Raw genomic sequence first — 24704 nt, forward strand, 5'->3', positions numbered from 1 at the left:
TCTGATCTTTCAGGCAGAACTTTGAAGGTAATTAATGAATCAAGCAAAGCCTTCCCTGGCTATTTATCCTACACACGGGCAGTACATCCACCACCTTCATAATGATCTACAGCTTTGCCACACATTCTGGAAAAAAAGTCTGTATTATCCCCATTCCTTTCACTAGTAATACCTGATGTCAAATAGCACTTTAGAGTTTATAAAGAACATTTCACAAGTATTCTAGCACGTGATGATCACTGAGCAGAGGGCCACCATTTTATAGACAAGGAAATTAATCTTCAGACAAAGTCTCATAATTGACGAAGGGGGATTTAGACTCGTTTTTGACTCCGAGGTGTGTTCCACTGCATCAAACTGCCATTGTTTACTAAATACTTAACTACGGCGTTAGAATCATAGGTTTCAAAGCATCTATTGAATGCTATTTGCCATTCCACATTAATAGCAGCTGTTGCTACTTAGCAGTTCCTAAGCCCTAAATATTAAGCAAGGCCAGAATGAAGAACGGCTTTGAAATGATGTTCCATTTGATCAAGTTCTGCAGTAATTGTCAAAATCGTATACACTTTCTTTGGATCCCTATAAAGCTTCCGCAGGATCGCTGCACCTGCAGTTCCAATTTGCAATCTCCTCAGCCCTCCTTTGAAGTTATTCTTGCCAATTGCCTGGTGTTAATATTAATTAAATATGATTTGCAACTTGAAATGTGCTATCAATGGAAGTCAGCTGTGGGAATATAAAGTAAAAATTTCAATTGAATTAAAATGTTTCCTTTCATTCACAGTATTTTACAACATTAATACTTTTGGCAAATTGATTTTTGCCTGCTGGAAGTCATTTTTCCAAAGCAATGAACATCTATGGGAAAAAGCTGCTCTTTATGTACTTTTTTCTTTCTCTCACTTAAAATACTTTGTTTTATTCTTGAAGCAAATCCATTGCAGTTAATAGAAACTTGATTCTTGTTTATAACCCAAGAGGAAAAAACACTTTATTTTAAAACTGTACTGAGATAGCTTAAAATGATCAGAGGGCACTTTTCCATTGTAGAGGTGGAATGAAATTTCCCTTACTTTATTTCTTGACCCACACCGAAAATAAATTACTATCAAATGTTTTGGCAAGTGTCGGTCATTTTATACACACAAAAATGAATTAATTAAATTGATTTATTGCATTAACATTTCAAACAGATTGTGCCAATCCAAAGACCTCTGTGATCCCTTCCAAAGTCAGAGATTTTAAGATTCTGAACACGTCAGACAATAGTCAGAAGCTTCCAGCATTTGCAAATTAGAAGAAAAAAAGTCACGTATGGTAGATTTGACAGAATCAGGTCTGTTCTGCCCCTTGTAATGTGTGGGATGACGACTCGCAGGCCTGTCATCTTCAATAAACCATTCATAAACACGATGACTGATTAAGGAGGTGTGTTGCCATACTGTGCGAATCCACAGTGAAAAGATAAAATGTTATCACAGATTCCTTTTATCTTCAAAGATAAAGCTTAGCTTCCTTGCCTCTTAGAATGATCGTGGCGGCATTAACATTTATTATCCTGTCTTCTTTTTTAAATAATATAATAAGGTAAGACAAAGAAGGGAAAGAACCTGTCTAAAGCCTCAAGGAAGTCATTTATTGAGTCACAAACTACAATTTCCAGAGCTTATGACAGAAAAGCATGGGTATGTATTATTAACCTTCTTATTATAATATCAATGAAAACATCATATCAGAGCATTAAAACAAGACAGACATAGAGGACTGTGGTCCTAACAACTGAGGATGTGTAACATAGGTGATGGAGAAGTCTTAACCATCAGCAGCAACTAAGCTATTCCCTTCCCTCAAGCCAAAAGAGACCAAAGGGGGAAATAAAAATAAATTAGGCCAGAAAAGACTCTAGATGTCCAAAATTTCCCAGGTGTCATTGAAAAGAACAATAGCTTGGAATTACACAAAGCAGGGAGGCTGAACAGCCGGTACACCACTGTAGAGGGAGTGTCCACTGTGATCCTACTAGGAGGCTCCTGACTACTTAGAATCCTGGCAAAGCCAGACACAAGGACCCCACCACCCACCCCTGTCTGGAACCCTGAGTTATCCATTAGGTCACCTCATCTACCCAAGTAGTCAAGACTGGGAGAGTAAAATTCTGTAGCACTTCAAAAGGAACTTTTGAGCTGGTTATATTATGGTCTGCTCCATTACCAAATTCTGTCTACAGAGCAGCCCCCTCATCTTTATTGCTAACTGTTTGTCCTCCTGGCCGACCTCCCATCCCTGTCACTGGGAGTTATCTCCCTAAGTACACCCTTCATCACTACCACCCCCTGTTATGGGTATTAAATTGTGTCTCCCCAAAAGATACAGCAAATACCTCAGAATGTGACCTCATTTGGAAATAGGGTTATTGCAGATATAATTAGTTAAGATGAGGTCATACTGGAGTAGCGTGGGGCCTTTAATCCAATATGACTGGCACTCTTATAAGAAGAGAAGACAGAGACAGAAACAAGAAGGGAAAAGACAGCAATGTGATGATGGACGCAGAGACTGGATTGACAGAAGAAGCTAATGAACACAAATGATCACCAGCAAATACCAGAAGCTACCGAGGCAGGAAAGGATTCTCCCCTACAGGTTTCAGAATCAGCATGGCTCTGCCGACACCTTGATTTCAGATTTCTCGCCTCCAGAACTGTGAGACATTATGTTTCTGTTGCTTTCAGCCACCCAGTTCGTGGTGTTTTGTTATGGCAGCCCTAATATACCCGCTCTCAGGGACATTCCTTGATTCTCCGCCACTGTACCACACACTTTCAGCTGTGCCCTCTGGCAAAGTTCCTGTTCTCTTATGAATATCTGCTCAATAACCTTGACTTTTTCATCAAGAACTCCTACCGTCGCCTATCATGGAAAACTTCAAAGAAGACTGAGAGCCCTCCCATGGCCACAAACCCATCAAGAGAAGAGAAAAGAGAACACTCTGCCCTATTCTTAGCTTTCCCTTACTAAATCTAGCCCATTATTCCCAAATCTTCATTTTTTTTTTCATTTATACTAATTTTATTTTTCCAGCTTTTTTGAGGTATAATTGACAAATAAAACTTGTATATATTTAAGGTGTACAACATGATGTTCTGATATATGTACACACTGTGAAATAATTACCCACAATCAAGCTAATTCACATCTCCATCATCTCACATAGTTTTGTGTGTGTGTGTAGTGAGAACACTTGAGATCAACTCTTAGCAAATTTCAAGTATACAATACAGTATTACTAACTATAGTTACCATTCTGTACATTAGATCTCCAGGATTTATTCATCCTGTTTAACTGAAAGTTTATTTCCTTTGGCTAACGTCTTCCCATTTCTCCTACCATCCCCCACCAGCTCCTAGCAACCACCATTCTACACTCTGCTTTCATGAGTTTGACTTTTTAAAATTCTACCTATAAGTGAGAGCACATATAAGTGACAGCATGCAGTATTTATCTTTCTGTGTCTGGTTTATTTCACTTAGCATAATGTCCTCCAGGTTCATCCATGTTGTCACAAGTGGCAGGATTTCCTTCTTTTTTAAGGCTAAATAATATCCCATTTTACATATATTTCCTTTATCCATTCATCCATCAACGGACACTCAGTTTGTTTCCATATCTTGGTTATTGTAAATAATGCTACAATGAACACAAGAGTGCAGATATCTCTTCAACATATTGATTTCATTTTCTTTGGACATATACTTAGAAGTGGAATCACTGGATCATGTGGTAGTTCAGTTTTTAATTTTTGAGGAAACTCCATATTATCTTCCATAATGACTGTACCAATTTACACTCCTATCAACTGTGTGCAAGCCTTCCCTTTCCTTTACATCCTCACCAATGCTTGTCATCCCATACCTTTATGTAAAGCTTCTCCCCAAGAGTGTATCTTTCACCCCCTTTAATTCACACTCTACTGCATGTTCTACCTCAGCAATTACCCTTCCCACCTCAATTATCAATTTGAATGAGCTTCAGATCTATAGCTCAATTCCTGCCTTGGCTTTAGATCAATGTTCTTTGTTGCTCTTCTCCACAAAGGTATGTACCAGTACTCACAGTTTCTTGGGTTCATAACCAAACTATGCTTCCCACCCCAAACCAACCTTTCCACTTCACTGTCTCTTTTCTATTCATGGCACTTGCATTTTCCCAATTGCCCGGTTTCAGAATTTCAAGCTTAATTTTTTTCTTACCTTCGAGCTCTAATTCCAATCAATTGCTAAGTTCCAGAGACTCCACCTCCAAGTGCCTCTCAAGTCTGTTCCCTCTTCCACTTCTATTACCACTACCCCATGTGAGGCTAAGACTGATACTATAGAGGCCTCTCAACTGGTCTCCCCATCTTCCGCTTCTCATTAGCAAAGTCTTAAATACATATCCTAGTAGACCCCTCTCTCCTCGGTAGTTTCCTCCATTGTCTAGAAAATAAAGGATAAAATTACTATCCTATGAGGTAAAGTGCTCACCTATGTGTCCTTGTCACAAAGCCTTCCAGTTTTGTCTTCCATACCTCACTACACAAACTATGATCCAGTCAAATTGTGCTACTTGTTGATCCCAAATATTTTTCTTTTGACTTCTCCAATAAAAATGCTATAGTCAAGGGGCTGAGATTATAACAGCTAGGATATCAAGGGGCTATTTGTCTTATTTTATCAAATAATTCCTGTCCCTCTCTCCCTGAGAAGGATCCTGACCAGAGAAGAGACGTCACGGGCATCTGTGTTCATGACCATCATTCACTCATAAACTTCGTTCTCCAAGACTCACGAAGGACACTTCCCCAAGTCTCAGATTTTGTTAAAATGAAAAACGTTCTAAACAAACCGTACAGGCATTGTACCACTAAACAGATTTTCCTTTCACTATCATTCCATTATGATCTGTCAGAATTAACCAGAGACAAAACATAGGAAGCCTCAATTTACACTGAAATTTCTTGGCAATCAATGTTCTTGAAGAGAGAAATCCTGAACAGAGTACAGGAAAATTTAGAAGAATTGGGAAAATATACAATTTCATTAATAGGCAGACACTCCAAAAAATGAATGTATACATCTCCTTCTCAGTCAAGAGACTAAGATTTTTAAAAACACTAGTAACACAATGACAGAGATGTCATCAACGTCGTAGTAAGAGGAGCAAATGTTATCGAACTAATGAATTTTCATTAGAGGCATCAGATCATTTCAGAATGGGTTAAGTTGCTACCCTATGCCATTCCCATTAATATCATTGTCATGTAAAAGGTTTCATTTTCAGCTATTTTTGTTCTGGATAAAATCTTTGTCATTAAAATGAGGGACGATTTTGATATTTAATATATTCCATGGCATACTCTAGTGTGGTACTAATTTGGCCTTTTCAGTATTCTGCATATTAATTGACAACCCAGCCCTCCTCCATTCCCCAGATAAGTGAGAACTGAAATAGAATGGAAAGCCAATCACGTCACAGAATACTGAAAGGATCAACACAGAAGAAACAGGTTGCTCTATCAAGAGCATCCTACACAAGGCACTAAAATTATTTTCTCCCGTACTAATGAGTAAGATAGAGACAGCAATAATTAATGGTACCGTCTGAATCCTTTTAGGTGACAGTTACCTAAGAAGAGCAATGCTCCTTAAAAGTGAAAACAAAATATTTCTTTTTTAGTAAGAAGAGTAAAACTGCGATCTCACTTAACTTCTAGAACAATGCATTTTATCAGATGCTTCAACAACTGGCAAATCATGTCCTGTACTGAATTTTTCATAGTAATCTGTTTCGTGCACACAAAATGTGCCCTATAGTTGAGAATGTACAGGATCACTGCAGAAAACTTCTCATTTCAGTACATACTCTATTAGTTTCCTTCTGTCGTTGAATTACCACTTTGGTGAGAACCGACATCAGCTGCTTAAATAATGCATTAACCCTGCTTTCAGAAGCTATTGTTTTCATTTGAGTAGGCATTTCTCCTAAGGATAAACTTGGGATTCTTTTCCAAGAAGGTAATGTAATTTACCCTCATTTAAAGTTCAATTGAATGTTTTGAATCATCTTTATAGCAGTAGTGATATAAATTAAAATTCCAAACAGCACAGGTTATGGCATCGTGGATATTTACAACAGGAATGAATAGTTGTCCCTTAAATAAATTAAGCCAATCTTTCCAACAAAACCAGGTCTTTTCTACATTTTCTGTAACAGCACAGCACTTGAACAAATGTTAAACACACCAAATATTATGTATAATAAGTTTCCATGTTCTGTTATATGCAGAAGAACAGATCGCAGGCATCTTCAAGTGTTTCAAGAGAAAACCTTATTCCAATAACTTTGTCTTTGCTAATTAGGGAATAAGCCCAAATCACTCCCATGGTCTTTTCCTGCACTGAAGCTTCTAAGAAAAACAATAAATTATCAATATAATTTCCTGCAAGTTCAAAATTACTCAAAAACAGCTAAAGGGCACGTTAAATTTTCGACAAAACATTGTTATTACTTTTATAGAAAAATATGCAAATTTTATTCAGTAATTCTTAGTAAGAACAACAGCATTTGTTAAGTAATGGTAACATGTCTCCTTTCATCCACAAAGTTATATTGTTGGCCAGTCAGCAATAATATTTGTGCCCTAAGTTGTTTTTGTTTTCTGGTTTTTCCACGCAGTGTAAGCCTCATGGTTATATATACACGTAGTAAAACACCTACAGAGATTTGGATGAGAACCTTGAAAAAACCCGGGACAGAGTTCACGAGCACCCTGTTTTAACCAAGTTTTCACATCTTGCCCTTTAATCCCACTGTAAGCTTCAGAGTTTGAGGTAAGAATAAAAATTCAAAAAGTGAAATATGAGAATAAGAATATCGCTTATGTATAGCCTTGGGGGCTACTTCAGTACTGTTTTAAGATGATTACCAGTCTTAATTCCCTCTAGTGTTGGATGTTAAATTCCACTGCCTTTTTAAAAAAATTTAATGACTTGCTAATGTAAACCTCCATCTAGAACAATCAAATAGTATGTCATTTATTCAAATTTACAGTGGCTCTAATGTGCCAGCAAAGTCCCTCGTCAAAAAAGGCAGCTTTAAAAAATGTTCGCCTGAGTCAGGAGCTCTAATTCCTAAATTAGCACCAAAGTGTCACCTTGATAGACCAAGAACAACAAAATCATTTATAATAAACCCAGCTTCCCCCTAGAGTGGACAGCCTGGGTCACAGATCTCTAGGAGCTCTAATTATCCCAAACAGATCAGAGAGCTCTTGGGGGTGCTCAGACTTCTGCAACCTGTCATCTCCAAATGCAATAATCTGATAAATATACGCTTACCAATCTCCCGCGAGATCTGAGTGAAGGCCTCCACACCGCTCTCTCCGTAGTTGCCCTCAGAAGCCAATGTTGACACATAATTCCACCCCAGTGCCGTCACAATGTCCACCATGGCTTGCGCTTGGTAGGAGTCAGGGGGGACCACCCGAGAGAAGAAGTCATACCTGGTGTTATCACTTAGCTCTGGGGCTGTGGATGCATAGCTGATTTGAGGTATCTGCGAAACAAATGACAGGTCATTTCAACCCATGAGGACTGCTGTCAAATGATGGATTGTCACACAAGAGACGAAATAGCCAAAGCTATACCAGAAACCTAGACAGATCAGCCTGCAGCCAAAATATGGTTTCATGACCACCAATTTAATTAGAACGTATTTTATAAGGGTCTGTGGACTCGCTTTCTTTCATAGCACATTTCTAAACAGTAAGACAGAATTTAGTTTGGGTTCAGGTCCCATTGTTTCAGAAGCCAAAGCAAAGCGTTTGTGCTTTTCGTTTTTGTTGCTTTTTTATTCTGTACATGATAAGTTCTGGTGTGGAAATGAGGCAGAAATGAACATGAAATGTACATACATGCTTCAGAAAAAGTCACCTCTGAAATCATCTTTGGCTTTAGGACATAAAGGCTACATAATAATGAACAGAGAATTTAACATGAGGCTATTTTTATGCTTGATACCATTTCAGTCTTAAGATTATATTTTTGGTAAAGTATTTTAAATATATAGTTTTGCAAGTCTAGCCACTGCTTATTGATATAATCACTACATACCACAATAAGATTTGGGAATAGCTAACCATGTATCTTTTAATTATAACATCTTTCCAGCCTTCCAACCCTCAAAAAAAAAAAATCACAAAACAGGAATCCATACCACAATTGCTTTAGGAAAAGAGACTATTTTCTGACATAAAAAGGGTGAATTGCTAGAAGATATTCAAAATTAGAGATCGTATGTCATTTCTCCTAAATAAATTCAAGCTGAGAAACAAATTAACTGCATGCCATAAATCTACCCCTAAAAATGTTTGAAATGCAATATTCACTCATATAAACAAGTGAAGACTCTTACTCTACCAGTGAAAAGTGCTAGGATAGAAGAATACAGGGATGTTAAAGAAGTATGGCAGAAGGACATGCAGGCTAGACGGAGCACGGAAGTGTAGGAAATCTGGCATATAGGCCAGTAAGGACATTTCAGCCACACGAAACTGCATGTCCAAGGCCATAGAGTCAAGAAAGGGCATGGTGGAACTTCCCTGGCAGTCCAGTGGTTAAGACTTCACCTTCCAATGCAGGGGGTGAGGGTTCAATCCCCGGTGGGAGAGCTAAGATCCCGCATGCCTTGCAGCCAAAAAACCAAAACATAAAACAGAAGCAATACTGTAACAAATTCAATAAAGACGTTAAAAATGGTCCATATCAAAAAAAAAAAAAAAAAAGAAAGAAAAGAAAGGGCATGGTATGGCATTGCAGCATTTCACATGGTGGGAATGCAGGATACCAAGGGAGGAATGTCAGGAAGGAAAACTGCAAAGCTAGACAGAAACCAGAGGATGAAGGGCTAGTCGGGTATGACAAGGAGTGTGGATTTTATTACCAAGGCCGTGGGGAAGCACAGCATGATTGTAACCAAGGAAATGACATAATCAAATTTTTGTTTTAGAAAGATCACATTGGCAGCAGCGGGGGAGAGTAGCAACCCTCAAATTTCAGTGTCCACCTGGGCAGCCCCATTCCCAAAGATTCTGACTTAGTATGTCTAGAGATCTAGGAATCTGCATTTTAATATGCCCTCCAGAAGAATCTGATGCAGGTGGACCCATACTATGCTTAGAGATAAACTGAATTAAAGGGAAACCACACTAGATGCAGGACAACCAGTTAGAAAACTACTACAGAATTCTATGTAAGAAAGCATAAAAGCTGAAATAAGGCAGTGGCAGGTGGAAAAAAGGAAGGGTGTAGAACCTGTAAGTATCTAAAAGACAAGGAAAGGTGTAAGAAGAATGCGTAATGACTCTCAGTTCTATGGCTTTGCTATCTGAGTAGACGATGTTTGCTATTTACCAAGACAGAAAAACAAGAGGAGATTCTGGAAGACAAAAATGATGTGTTCAATTTTTGACTTGTTTCTTTTGAGGTTCCTGTGAGATGAATAAAAACAACTAAAAAGTGGGCAATAATACGGTGGGATCTGGAGTTTAAGAGACGTGCATCTCATTACTCCTCTGCTGCCTTGCTGTGGTGTGAAAGTTCAGAGGTCAAAATGATTCCACGATGCACTAACTCAGGTTGCTTGGTTGAAGATGCAGGTTTGACTTGTACATAAAACCATTAATTCTGCTCTCCATCAGATCCTGCAGCTAGTGTCAGTGCTCTGATGTCAAAGAAGCTGCCGTTCCATCTTCCCACACAGGGCTACACACTCTGGGATCCAACCATCACTTATCACTCCCTGGCCAGATGATTCCCAAGCCACAAGGAGGTTTTGACTCTCCTCTTGACACCTTTATAAACCCTCAACATCTGTATCCAAACCTTTCTTAGGTCTAGAGAGTCCTACTCCGTATTGGTAGCCAGTGAAGTGACATTGAACATCCTAAGACATGAAAGCCTCCTCGCCCCGGGAAGAGAAGTAAAAGAATGTGCTTGGAGCTCTCCAGGGTGCTGCAGGATTTGTTCCGCTTCTGTGTAACCTGTGTCTATCTATATTGCCTACGAAAAATGATTTAGCCTATTTCACACCCAATTCTTCCGGTAGGACCAAAATAACTTGCCTGTTAACATTGTGGGATCATGAAAACTAGTCCTGACCTGCCTTCTTTTTGCCCTTTCGCTTTCTCTGCCAGATACACCAGCCATCTCTTGATAGACTGTCCCCTTGATTAGGCTTTGTGTCTTTGTAGCAGATAACTACTTAGCAAGGACACCCGTCCAAATCTCTAACCACACACCAAATCTTGAATTTTTTTTACCTTTTCTTGCTTGCTTCTAGAGGACCGGGGAAAGAGACAATGGATGATTCAGTGAGGTCTACACTTTACTAGGTAAAACTTTCCCAGAGATCAAGAGCATGTTCATTTCTATGTTCTAATGAAAAAGATCCATGAGCCTGACCTTCATTTTGTTTGTTTGGTTGGTTTTTTTTGCGGTACGCGGGCTTCTCACTGCTGTGGCCTCTCCCGTTGCGGAGCACAGGCTCCGGACGCGCAGGCCCAGCGGCCATGGCTCACGGGCCCAGCCACTCCGCGGCACGTGGGATCTTCCCGGACCAGGGCACGAACCTGTGTCCCCTGCATCAGCAGGTGGACTCTCAACCACTGCGCCACCAGGGAAGCCCGTGACCTTCATTTTGGAAGGGTTTCTCTGTGTGTGTGTGTGTGTGTGTGTGTGTGTGTGTGTGTGTGTGTGTGTGTAGGAGGGGATGGGGAGCATTCTCTAGCAAATTCTACGGCACTCTACCATTTCCTTGTCCTATTTGGATGTATAATAATCCTCCTACTTCCTCAGCTGCCCAGAGTCCAGCAGGAAAATGCCCTACACAGCCCCCACCCTGCCTATAATAATGAGCCACCCTTTTCTAAAAATGAGCACAAAGTGTGAAAATCTAGTGTTTGAAACCAAAACTAATTATCTCAAATTACTACCTTCAGTCAGTCACTTTCAGGGCTGTTTAATTAGCAGTTAGCAAAATGTGTAGGATTAATTAAACAGGTGTAAAGTGTATATAAAATAAAAGTGCAGATAAGAAATGATTGTTTGAATAATTAGGTAAAGGACTTTCTCCGCAAAGTCTTGGAGAGTTTTCTCTTTGCGGATCAATGTGCGGAAAAGTAATGTGAGAGTATGTGTTTGTATTTTCATTTGTTCAGTTCTTGCTATGTCTCAGCCTACAATAATAGACGCCAGGGTATACAGAGCATATTTCAAGACTTTTCAAATTGTCACGGAGTCGCATCTCATTTTTAGTTTATTGTGGTCGACCACTAAGCATTGGCTCATTCAGTATTTTAATTTCTGTGTTGGTATCCCCAATATTTCCATTACCCTCAAATTAAACTCCTACTGGCAACTAAAGTGGGAATTATTTTTAAACCTGGAATGTTTCTTTTTCTTTTCCCTACACTGAATCCATCCTAACTAATCCCTTCACCCTGGAGGTTTCAGCTACCAGAAACAAAAACAACAATTAAAAAAAAAAATGTAGTGGATGGGCCATAGAAGTAAAGAGGGAAATGAGAGGGAAAAGGAGAGTGTACCAAGAAAAGAGGTGTTATGGAATGCATTCTGCATCAGCTCATCCTTTGTAAGATGTCACATCCTTTATAAGCCTCTGTTAAGTCCCACTTGCCCATTCAAAGGATAATATCCCAACTCTTCAGTCTGGCTCCTGAAGCCCTGGTGTCGGATTCTGTCCCATCCTCCTTCCCAACTTCAAGCCTTTGCTGTCATACCCTGATGGCACCTTGCATCCCTGCCCACGCTGTTCTCTGTGTAGAGAGACCCCTCTCCTCCACCTGGTGATCAGCACAAATGCAATATCCAGCTCAAAAGTTTGGGATTAACACATACACACTACTGTATGTACAACAGATAACCAACAAGGACCTACTGTACAGCACAGGGAACTATATACTGTATATCTTGTAATAACCTATAAGGGAAAAGAACCTGAAAAAGAATAGACACATATATGTATAACTGAATCACTTTGCTGTACACCTGAAACTAACACAACATTGTAAATAAACTGTACTTCAATCAATCCATCCATCCATCTATCCACACCCTCCTCCCTGGGAAGCTTTCACTAACACTCTCAGGCAGAGCCGTCTTTTGTTGCCCCTTGTCCCGCAGCCTCCATCATCTGCCATTATAACCACAATTGTGTGCTGGCTTAGGAGCCCCTCAGGGACAAAGTCTCTGTTGATTTATTTGGTGTCACCAGCACCTAACAGAGCAAGTGCTCAATGAATGTTTGGAGGCAATTAATTACTCAAACTGCGGCAGGAATTTTGATACAGCCTCTTCCCCATGGCCCCCTACCCTACATTCCACCAAAATGTCATGTGGACTCTTCTCCATTTGTGCCTCTCAATCTTCTCCATCTTGCTGTATGTCCTAGGAGGTTGCTTTGTGACTGTCTCACCTGGGCTCCCTCACTTCAGGCTTTCAGTTGAATTTGGCCCGTGGGAGGCACCTACAGAAGATGTGAGGGCAGGAGAAGACAGAAGGGAGAGTGAAGTCCCCATCTCCTTCCCCCGCCACAGCCCTCACTCCGTGTTTCTCTACCTGAGTCCTCATCCGCGGCTGAGGCCCTCACCAGGTTCCCATGATGAGTCACTGCCCGTGGCCCTTCAGGTCTTCCCACGGTTGCTAGTTCTCGAGTTCTCCCCATCTCAGGTTTGGGACTTTAACTGTGCCCACGCCTTATAAATGGTCCGTTTATTCACCTCTCTTCTATTATCCCGTGAGTGTGCCGGAACCCTACCAGTCCACCCACTCTTCCAGGTCTCTGTAGAAGGGACATCGCTGCCCTGCCTCCCCACCCTCAGCCCTGCCCTAACCTCCTAGCTCTTCTCCATCCACTTTCCCTCCCAAGCCTCCTCCATCACTTGTACTTACAGGATGTTTTCCTTCCCTTTCTTGGTTCAGTGCTTTAAGGCATCAAATTGCACCATTTGGAAACACCTGTCATTTTGCCTTTTTTTCCCATTTCTTCTTTTCCTTGTGCTGAGGTTTCATAAGACTATGATGTGTGCTTAAAATACGGCCAGTTTCCATTACCCAAATAAAGCATATCTGCGGCAATCAACTGCACGACTCAAGATACCCATCACCATACCCTGCTTTAAAAATTGCTTGAGCTTCCATTTTCTGATAATTGTTTTGGTTAGAAAACAATCCCACTCCTTCTCCCACTATATTTTCACTTCAGCCCATAAAAGAAGAGATTCCTACCCTCAACTTCATCCCTCTTGGGGAGTTCCAGAATGCGTTTCCTACCCAGACCTCCTCCTCTTATGTATTCTCCCAAAGGGGAGGGAAAACTGAACAAGAGGTCAGAGTTCTGTGCTTACTGGGCAGGAGTGGATAATGCTCTGCCTTCATTCTCTGACCTGCCCACACACAGCTCAGGCCTGTTTCTTTTCCCTGTGTGGTAAGAAGAACAGGTAGGGTCTCCTTTCTTGGGGCAGAAGCCCACCGCTTTCCATATTCTACTGACAACAGGTGTGTGAGAGAGCATGAAGTCCATGCCACTGGTTGAATGAGAGACGTCAAGTCTTCTGTGCAGGCAGAAGCGGGTCCCAAGCTTGCGATGTGATGTAGGAGTAGGAGGCCCCATTTCGGTCTCAAGTCCACGCTGGATCCTTTCCAATCCAGCCACGTGTCTGGGAAGTTATCTGGTGTTTGCCCAGCTCTTAATAAAACTAATTACTCGATCTACATTATCTAGGTATTCTGTGAATCTTGGACTGACATACTCTAATATATTCTAAAAGTTTAACTTAGATCTCAACTTAGTTCTATTTCAAAAGAAATTCATGTACAGTTTCTTAGCTATTTTGTTAAAGATAAAAACAAACATATATATATATTTTTTTTCTTTTTAAATAGTATTGTTTTTCTTTCTAAATAGTATTGTTTAAATTGTTGTATTTGTTTAAATACAACAAATAAACCAATTTTAAACAAATAAAAATTTGTTTAAATAGTATTATATTTATATATTATATATAACTATTTATATTATATTATATATATTATAATTTATATTATATATAACATATTATATTATATATAAATTATATATATATAATTTATATTATATATAACTATTATATTATATAATATATATTATATATTTAAACAAAAAAATTTGTTTAAATAGTATTGTTTAAATTTATTGTTTAAATAGTATTATTGTCCTCCAGTGTCTGTTTTCTACTTCTTCCAGAGAGAACCCCAGACTTTTACCTAGGACTTGGCCTAGCCTGGTACATTTCCCAGCCTTCTTTGCAGCTATGATCATTAGTATAGCGGTGAGTGTAACTTCTGAAAACATGTCCTTAAAGGGAGACAGCAGGCCTTTCTCATGCCCCTCCCCCTTTCCTACTGGCCAGAACTTAGACATAACCTAACATTCAGTTAGTCATCTCAGGCCATGCCGTAGGGATGGTAGAACAAAACAGCACACCCCGACCTAGTCCGACCCACTGTGGTATCTGGATTCCTGAAACCACCTGATGGTCTTCCAGCTTCCACTCCTGTCCCTCCCAAATCCATTCTACACCAGCAACCAAACTGATCTTAAACAAAATAATAATAATCAGGTCATATCAAAATCTTGCTGAAAGCCCTTCAGTCATTTCCCCACTAATCTTCAAATAAAGCCTAAAACTCTTTCCACAGGACCCTGCAACTCAGCATCTGACCTCTTTTCCCCTTGCTAACCTGACTCAGTGCACTGGCTTCCGTTCTGTTCCCTGGCCCAGCCAAGCCCTATTTCTTCCCCAAGCCTCGTGCCCATTGCTTCATACACTTTCTAGACAGAGCTGAGAGCGCTTACAGCTTCCTCAGGTAGACTGTGTCTCTCCCTGTTGAAGTCACTGAATCTAACTCCACATGACTGACAGGGTGAGATGGGATGTTACTGAGATGCAAAGGGGCCGAGAGGCTTTTACCACCCTAAATACTCTTTCATGGCCCGAGAAGATTACAATTCCACCCCAGGTGCCTCTTTAAAGTTCCCTGCTGTTTGCACGTTAAAATACTATGTTAAGTTTGAAACTTTCCACATCTGCTTAAAATGACATGAATCCCATGTCCATTTTCCCCAGTTTCTGGTTTGCCAAGGATCCCATAGGAAGCCAAGACACCCCTGACAGGCAATGAGCCCTAAAGCACAGCTCAGAGGAAGCCCCTGAGGATCATAGGAAATGTAAGCCCTCCTGCAAGAAACTCACATACATCTGAGGACAGATTTGCTGACAGAAGACCATTTAAGACCTGAGTCACAGGGCTTCCCTGGTGGCGCAGTGGTTGAGAGTCCGCCTGCCGATGCAGGGGACACGGGTTCGTGCCCCGGTCCGGGAAGATCCCACATGCCGCGGAGCAGCTGGGCCCGTGAGCCATGGCTGCGGAGCCTGCGCGTCCGGAGCCTGTGCTCCGCAACGGGAGAGGCCACAACAGTGAGAGGCCCGCGTACAGCAAAAAAAAAAAAAAAAAAGACCTGAGTCACACACATCTTCACCATCAATTCCTACTGAAAAGGTTTTTGTGCTTTTTCATCTCTACAAAAACCTCATCCATTGATTGTCGACCTAATGGTAGAAGAGGTTGGCGGGTTGGGCTCTTGGTGCCTTTCAATAGCATCCTTGGTTTTCTCCAGTGAAAGATCAGCTTGAAGCCATGCTCTTCCTCAGGGGGTAGTGCTTGTCTGAGCACTTCTTCAGCGATGCTAGCCTTAGCAACAGCAGCCATCGCTATGATAGCTTCCTGCCACCTGGTCTTGGGATGGATTTGTTTTCACTGCAGAACCAGGTCCAGAAAAGCATAATGATTACAGCCATTAACTTTGTCTTTTCAAATTTGACTGCTCTCTGGTATTAAAACTACTAGTTGCTTGCGGCAAAACGTGAGTATTTAATTAGAAACTGGATAAAAATGAGGAGTTGGGGCTAGAAGTCAATGTTCAGCACTGACCTTCCCCTCCTCACACTACCCTGAGCTTTCACGCTCCTCTCAGATTCATGAAAATGGAATGAGGAGAGGGAAAAGGAGAAAGGAACGTGGGGCCAAAGCGTGAAGCAATAATAAGAGTGGCGACTCTCCTGAATTTGTTTCTGAAGTACTATCCCCTCCCAAACCAGGACCTGCTCAAAGAAATCCACACAGTGGACAGAGAGTAAATTTCCTGTTGGTACAAGTTAATGCCAAATGTGAAATTAGTCCCTGACTCTCTTCTCAGTTGAATTCCCACCGTTGATTCAGAGAAGGACCCAAGTTTTTGTGTTTTGATGCACTGTGGGGTTTAGCAAAAGAAAAGGAGAGGTGGTCTATAGAAACGGGAAATTGTGGAGGCCACGGAGAGAATGATTTCATTGTACTGTAACGTTATCTTTCTCCACAACATCAGCTCATACAGAGAAAGCAACATCTAATTATACACGCGCAGTGAAAGGGCCTGTGGTCAGTTAACACAACTAAGTATAGAGCGATGGTTGGAACATTTAAGGTCATGAGTGTAATTCTATTATGAGCCAGGATACAGACCTTACCTCTCGCCAGAAACTTCCTTCTCACAAATGCACAGCACCCATAACAGAGCCAACCAGAGAAGGATGAGACAAGGTCAATCCATTCTCACTAGTAGATAAATAATTCAAAGACGGTTTGCTGCTGATGGTGAATCTGAAATTTCAGAGGCAAATATGAAGAACACGAAGTCATAGGAGGCACACTTTCTTCAAAAGATGAATAATGCATTTTTGTACATATGTGTGTATGCCTGAAAGTAGACATATATGTTACACTACAATGTCATCTCTTGGTTTCACATGATCCACGTGGATGTATTCTACTGAGTTTTAAAAGGGTGCATTTATCACCACTTGTTCAAGGGTATTGTATGAGTCTGGGAAGCGAAGAAAACCCGGGAGAAAACTCCCCTGAGTTACCTGAATTCAAGGGCACTCTTGAATTCAGGTAACTCAGGGGAGTTAATAAGGGGTCTATTTTCAAGGCAGGGGCAGTATAGAGAGAGTGACAGTGGAAAGCCATCGTCAAGTAGGGTCAAAAGGGTTCAGTTGCCACCCCTGTGCCCTAAGAACCAGAGGAAGGAGCAGTTACAGAAACCAGAAGGAGTCACGGACAGAAACCATTTGAGAGAAGCAGTGACCACCCACCCCCGCCAGAGGGAGGGACACAGCCACCCCCTGGCGACACTACAGGGTGGGATCCAGGAAATTATATCCCAAACTCTGCCCTCCCTGACCTCCTGCTGGCTCTCCCCTTGACCAAATCCACTGGAAACCAAGGGGCCAAAGAACTTATTGACATTGTCTGGACAGAGTTGCCTCCCAGGAGAGTGAACGGACGGCGCAAGAGAGAAGGTAAACGGGAGGGGCGAGCAAAAGCTACCCATCCCCAGCCTCATTCATCATTGATCATTAGACATTTTAAATAAACCGACGGATGGCGGTGCAGATATCCAGGCTTCTATGTTATTTTGCTTTTTTTTCTTTTTATAACTTGATGCTTTCAAATACTTTTGGCAGAACACCTACACTAAGACATTTTGGTTTGGCTATTGGAAATTCCAACCCTAAAACTAGGCCAATTAAGTTAGCGTTATCTTTTGATAAATAAAATAGTGACCTGTTAAGAAAAAAAAAAAGACTTGTAATGATTTTAATCAAATTAGTAATGACATTTGACTTCTAACCTGTTTATTTAAAATGAAAGACAAGCAATCCGTGAACGTGAAAGAATTTACATATAAACAGCCATAGTTATATCCTATCAGATTAATAAACCTTTCTTTACATCTGCTAATTACATTTTACAATGAGAAAGCAAAGCAGCCCCTAGGGGAAAGAGTTGTTATAATCTATCAAATCACTAGCAATGTGGGAGTTTTTAAGCCTAACTACCCTGCATATATGCATTCAAAAGTTCTAATAGCAAGCTGAATTTAAAACCTTTATTTTTTTTACAATTTTTAAGGAAGGGACTTTAATATTCCAACTAGTTCTATAGTTCCTCTAGTTTATGGTTTCTCCTGATCTTCAATTTTCCCTTATAAAAAAAAAAGTGAACACCGTATTTTTTTTCTGATTTCCACACATTTCAGTATGCTGTAATTTCTAGGAAATGATAACCAGTACATATGCAGTATTACACACAGATGAAAAAGGTTAATTCAATATGCACACTTTTTCTGATTAGTGGTTAAATTAAATTTAATGCCTTTTTAATGGTTACTTTTTGATTAGTTCATTCAACAAATTGGCTCACCCTATGTGCCAGACACCATGACAGGCTCTGGGAATTGGGCCATAGACAACACATGGTTCCCCCCACCCTCACAGAGCATATGGTCAGATGGAAAAGATAGGCATTAAGTAAACAATCACCCAAATAAACACTTAACAGCACTTGTGATGACTGCTGTGAAAAAGGAGCACAGGCTGCGAAGAGTAACTCATCTGGGGGGCGGGGGTGGGCATTGGGCAGGCTTCCCTGAGGAATGGCATTAAGCTGACACGAAAAATGAGGGCGAACAGGAAATGCAATACCAGCCACAGATTGCCTCTCACTTCGGACTTCCTTCAAATGTGTAAACCACCCAATGTGTACAAGTGAGTAGGAGGGGCAGTCGACTGACAGGTACTTAATTTTAGAAACTTGCTAAAGGCAGAATAATATTAAAGCAAAGACCACTGCTCCCCTGCTTTTTACACATACTACTTTTAACTAGCGTATGCCTAACTGGGATTCTCATACCGGAACTATTTAAGAAAATAACAATGTAATTATCAGCAGGTAACTGTATCATGTTCTCATAGATCCTGAGGTTTGTAGGGGTCCGGAATGAATGAACAAATAAATGGATAGGTGGACGATGAAAGAATGAATGAATCCAGCAGAAACTAAGCCCATAGAAGAGAAACAACTTTAACACAAGAACCCAGGAAAAAATAAATGTATACTTAATATTACTTATAAGCTCAAATATTTGTTTCCTTTAAAAAGTTTAAAAACAAGGTGATTGAAAACTAAAAAGAAACTCTGTCTTCATTTTTACGCAGACAGTGAAAGCTTTGGGATAGTATTTCAAAAGACATGAGAAGCAGGTTAGAACTGACCCAGGAGAATAATCTAGCTTTCTTTTTTTTTTTTTTTTTTTTTTGCTTTCAAGATGATACACATTTTTGGCACTTCTCAGGAGGAGGAAAGAGAAATAAATGGATCTCTCCATCTCTAAAGACTGTGCTCAGTGACCCAGCATCCCAGAGAGACCTGGAGAATGTCACTCCCTGATTTCACTATTTCTAACCACTACTGCCAGGATTCCACTGCATTTCAGAGTAAAAGATACTTCTCTGATACCTTCTCAACAAAGTTTTCAAGCAGCTTGGGATTTCAAAGTGAAATCTATCTCTAAGTATTCTTTCAAACAAAAGGGAAGGAGAATTTTGCAATGAGTTGCTTAGGACAGCGAAGATTTTCTGTAACGAGGTTTTCTTACATGAATACAAAAAAATGATCAATTATGATTTGTTGTATTAGAAAAACCAAATGATGGCATGGCACTTTCTTAGCGTCATTTGCTAAATCACTTAAAAATTTAACTCTTCCCCCAACTCATTCCCTTCACTGCTGACTTCAAACCATCACCTAGCATTTAATTTTCCTCTTCTGCTGATTTCCTTGCTGTGCAATCACCACCGTGTTTCAACTTTCCCCCCAAGCATGTCAGCACTCAAACACTAAAGAATAAAACGTTAGCAATTATAACTAACGAATTGAAGTCAATAAAACTTAACCTAGCAAATATTCCATTTAGACTGGCATTTTGCCACTCAATAATACATGATTTGAATCCCAGAAATAAGGCAGAATTTGATAGGGACATTTGTCTGTGCAAATAAGTTTCTCAGTTGACGATTTCTTGGACTTTCAGTGATTATCCACCTTGATTGATATCCTGGTCTCCAACTGACTATTTATCCACCAGCTGGCATCCTCCAGGTACTGATTCTGAACACTAGATACCACTGGAAATTTTCATTTCCTTGATGTTGCCTAAGCTGGTGAATTCCATATGTTACAAGAGGGTACAGATGAGATTAAAGGTCTTACTTAGAGCTCCATTTTCACAGGAAAAAAAAACCACTCCTTATCCAAAAAACAAATAGCCAACTTCATAAATGGCCACCATTGGATAAGAGGAGAAGTAGAGGAAATAATGTGAATGACTCAGATCCCATTATCCCACTCCACACTTGGGAATGTGCCCCAGCCCATGTCCCTCTGACAAACATCATCTCATCGTCTTCGTATCCAAAGGGCATCACATTAAGTTTCCCCAAAGTGGACTGATTAGCCTTTCTGCCCATCTTTGCTCCATCCACAATCTTTTTTTGAGAAGGCCAGCTTACTGCCCTTGACAAACCTCCTTTATGTGTCAGATCCCATCTGCACACCTAACTCATGAAACGCTATGTGTGCCCAGGTATGTGTGTTCATGTGTTTGGCTGGTTTTGCCAACATTTATTTAACATGTTGTATAGGCCAAGAACTGTGCTACATGCTCTGTCCCCATTTTACAGATGAGAAAACTGAGATCTGAAGAAGTTAAGTAACTTTTCTGAGGCTGAATAATTTGTGAACGGCAGAATAATCTGTGAATGGCAGAATTCAAATCTAGGCAGTCTGACTCTTGACTCATCTCTTAAGCACCTCTGCCCTCCACTACCTCAAGTCCACTTTTAAATGTTCATTCTTCAGTAGGTTTGCCTTCCATGAGTGCTCAAGTTTCTGAGGAAGCAACCATAGTTCCCTGTCCTTTTACTTCTTCTGGTCCCATACACAACTCCCTCGGGGTCATATTTCATGGTTCAGCTGGAGCTTGGACCCCACCAACTATATACATCCAGACTAAATCTATACATCCAGACTAAATCTCTTTGCTGAGCTCCACACCCAAGTTCTACTTATTTGAAATCTCCTCTTGAGTGTCTGACTGGTATGTCAAAACCACACATCCAAAACTTGCCATCTCTCCCGCAGCAAAAACTGGAAACCAACTGGTGCACCAAGGGTCTCAAAATACAGCAAGCCCATCAGCCTGGCTCCAAATGTATGTGACTACTACATACTTTATTGTAACAGTTTCTGCCTATACAGCATTGAGGGTGTTCCATCTACAGCACACAATGCATGACTTTGGTCTACCTTGTCTGGCCCTCATCTTTCTTATATCTTTCATTGGTCAGGTTAATCACCACAAATGAAGATTTTTTCAAAAATTAAATTTAGGTACAAAATGCCTTGAAAGGAAAAAAAAGTATCCATGTGATTTGGTATAAAAGATATATTCACATTGCAAAAAAGTCAATTTATCAGCACTGACTATAGAAACTGGAGTCTCTACAACCTTGCTGCTCAACAGTGTCAACAAACCCACAGCATCAGCATCACCTGGGAGCTTCTTAGAAATGCAGAACCTCAGGCCCCACCCCAGACATACTGAATGAGAATCTGTATTTTAACAAGATCTCCAGGTAGTGCTCCAGCAATAAAGTTGGAGAAGTATTGCTCTAGTCTAAAGCATTGAACGTGTACTCAGCAGCCCTATATCTTCTTTCGAAATTTTTCCATATCCTGCTCAGAGGGATTTAAATGCGTCAATTGCAAGGATGATTTTGGAAGATCTGATGTCATCATCATGGGTAGATATACAAGCACTCTCTAGGTTCACTTGATGAAGAAGATGGCGCCTTGAACCGATGTTCCCTTCCCCTAAGGCGAACAACATCTCCTTATAGGTAGACATTTCTTTTCAAAAATATCCAACTACTCAAAAATTATATTTAAGAGTATTATGTTTCAATTCTTGCATCAAATTTTGGCATAAAGTTTATTTTTAGTGTCCTGGCAAATCTATAGACCAGTGAATACATCACGGCGGTATTGAGTCAGTAAGAGGTTTTAAAATATGTTTCTTACTTATTTGCAAATAAGTAATGAGTTTTGGAAAAATAAAAATTTGACAAAGGCTTCATGATTGAATGTCAAATATACGATGCAATGTACCTTGTTATCAATGTTTCCCATAGTATTCATATGCAGCATGATAATTTATTAAGACTTTTAAAATCTAATTATTGTTGTTTCAGAAGACCCATGAAAAAATTTTTTTCCTTTTTTTCCCTTTTGTGCCCTCCCCAAGAGCAATCAAGCCTGTATGCCCTAGAGAATAAACACGCCTTGCTTTCAGAAGCCTTCATTTACAGAGACTGTACAGCTGAATTATCTAGAGAAAGAGGATCACGCAAGGTTTGAAGAGGAGGAAATGGAAATGGAGAGAGAGAGAGAGGTGCTTCATCTGGGACTCAGAATGATGGAGATCTCCATTTTGCTCCCTCCCAGTGCCCAGGAACCCAGAAACCTCATCAAAGAAGCCCCTTTCCTATTCTTGCCATGGGAGGAATGGAGTCACCACCTTTAAATAGCCCATGGAGACTACAGTGAGCGTCTCTACAGTAAACACCTCCACAGCACTGGACACTGAAGTACAGGCCCAAAATATGACCGTGATTGACTTTCTTAACATCCTAGTCAATGTGGCTCAGTACCAGAGTTATCTGATACCGAAGAAAAAAGTTTCTCGCACTTGAGTTTTGAAGATCAAAGTTATTCCTAACGCCTACTCCCTATCAGAGGGTTGGCTTGAGAGCTTAGGCTCGGGTTTACACTGGTATTCTTTCACAGATGCTAGGAAAGTACTTTGTACATGGCAGATGATCCATGTATGCTGTGGATTAACTGCCTACTAGTCACAGTAAGACAACTCAGATTCCTAACTTTTAATATCTGCAGCCTACCTGATAAAAGTACTTCTCAAAATCTTCCCACATTTTTGGTGCTTAAGTGAAAATATACTTTTCTCTTTTTATGAAGAGCTACATCCTTTTTCATAGACCATAATTTAGAGATATGAAGACGTTCACTGTTTTTCCAATTCTTTCTCATTTTCTAAGTAATCTAAATGTGTAAATGTTTTCATAATGATTTGCCAGACTATATGTAAATATCACTGGCCCCGCTTTTTAAAAAAGAAGCGAAAAACAAAACAAAAACATTTCAGGCACTTCTGTCTTTAAAAAAAAATACTATTTCAACCTCAAACTTGATGAGACTTACATACTGCTCTTTAGACGCCCTTTTTTTTTTCCATTCTAAGGAATAAAATTTGAGAAAATTTAAAGCAGCTCAGATGGCTTTTAAGAATATAATCAGGGCTTCCCTGGTGGCGCAGTGGTTGGGAATCCGCCTGCCAATGCAGGGGACACGGGTTCAAGCCCTGGTCCGGGAAGATCCCACATGCCGCGGAGCAACGAAGCCCGTGCGCCACAACTACTGAAGCCTGCGTGCCTACAGCCCACGAGCCGCAGCTGGAGAAAGCCCGCGCGCAGCAACGGGAATGCAATGCAGCCAAAAATAAATAAATAAAATAAATAATAAATTAAAAAAAAAAAAAAAGAATATAATCAATCTCAAATTGAAACTGCATACTGAAAATGTAGACTTTTCTTTTGTAAACAAATACAGAGTGAGAGAACGAGTGGGACTCAAGGTGGCTACAAAAAAGAAAGCAAGAAGACAAACACACAAGAAGAGAAGGATGTGGAAAATGCTGAAATATGGGGGAAAAAGTTTTCAATAAGTAATGAAGACACTATTTTCAGGAGAGGGATCAAGAAGAGTGAGAAGAATGTTAAGGATTGGATGAGAAACTAGAATTAGAAAAATAAAGCTAGAGATTGAGGAGAAGAGGATGGATAGACACAGCAGTGAGGCTTGAGAACTGAATGTCAGAAATAGGGAAAGAAAGCTGGAAAGAGGACAGAAATGGGAGCCTCTAGCAGAGGATGGAACAGGAAAAGAAGCCACTGTTTTCTCTCCTTCCTTGCTCGGGGGCTACCATTGACCTAATGATCTGGCAGGCATCTTTCTGGACTGGTGGAGACTTGGTTCAGGGTTGTCTTGTAACTGAGCAAGACCCTATGGGGCCTTCCTGGGACAGACCTCCCCTCCCCAACCCCAAGTTCCAAAGAATAAATTTAATCAGAGAAGTAAGAAAATACAGAAACAAAGGAAAATAGTAAAGCAAGACAAAATAACAATAGTTTAGCCATTAAACAGAGTCAAGGACCTTTGGTTCCTCCTCAAGGGCTACAGATAATATTCTGAGCCGTATCCTTTGAGCTGTCTTGTAGACACCGAAACCCCCACCAGGTGGAAGAAGTTAACTACGTGATGACCAGACTGTAGCCATGACATAAGCTGCTCCATCTTGCACAATTCCAAGAACCCACCTCAAGGAAAAGGGAGCAAACCGACCCTGGAGTTGAAGATTAATTGTACTTAAAACAATCAAGATGACGCTGATCAGACCAACACGTGACCAGTTTCAAGATGACTGTCAGAGCTAACTGTGCTGTTCTGCACATAGGACCCCCCAACCCACCTGTGCACCCCTGAAACTCCCCTTTAAAAGCTCTTGCCCACTGAGCAGCAGTGGGGAG

At 40.5% G+C, this 24704-nt stretch overlaps 1 protein-coding gene across 1 annotated transcript in view; it reads right to left on the bottom strand.

Moving 5' to 3' along the window:
* The window catches only part of GRM8 (glutamate metabotropic receptor 8), a 751547-nt gene that overhangs the window by 611398 nt on the left and 115445 nt on the right, over window positions 1-24704 (bottom strand). The window contains exon 2 of the mRNA XM_065884462.1: window positions 7381-7597. Coding sequence (XP_065740534.1) covers window positions 7381-7597 — 217 coding nt within the window. The remainder of the gene's footprint in view (window positions 1-7380; window positions 7598-24704) is intronic.

This window comes from Phocoena phocoena, chromosome 9 (assembly GCF_963924675.1).
Source record: "Phocoena phocoena chromosome 9, mPhoPho1.1, whole genome shotgun sequence".
Taxonomy (NCBI): domain Eukaryota; kingdom Metazoa; phylum Chordata; class Mammalia; order Artiodactyla; family Phocoenidae; genus Phocoena; species Phocoena phocoena.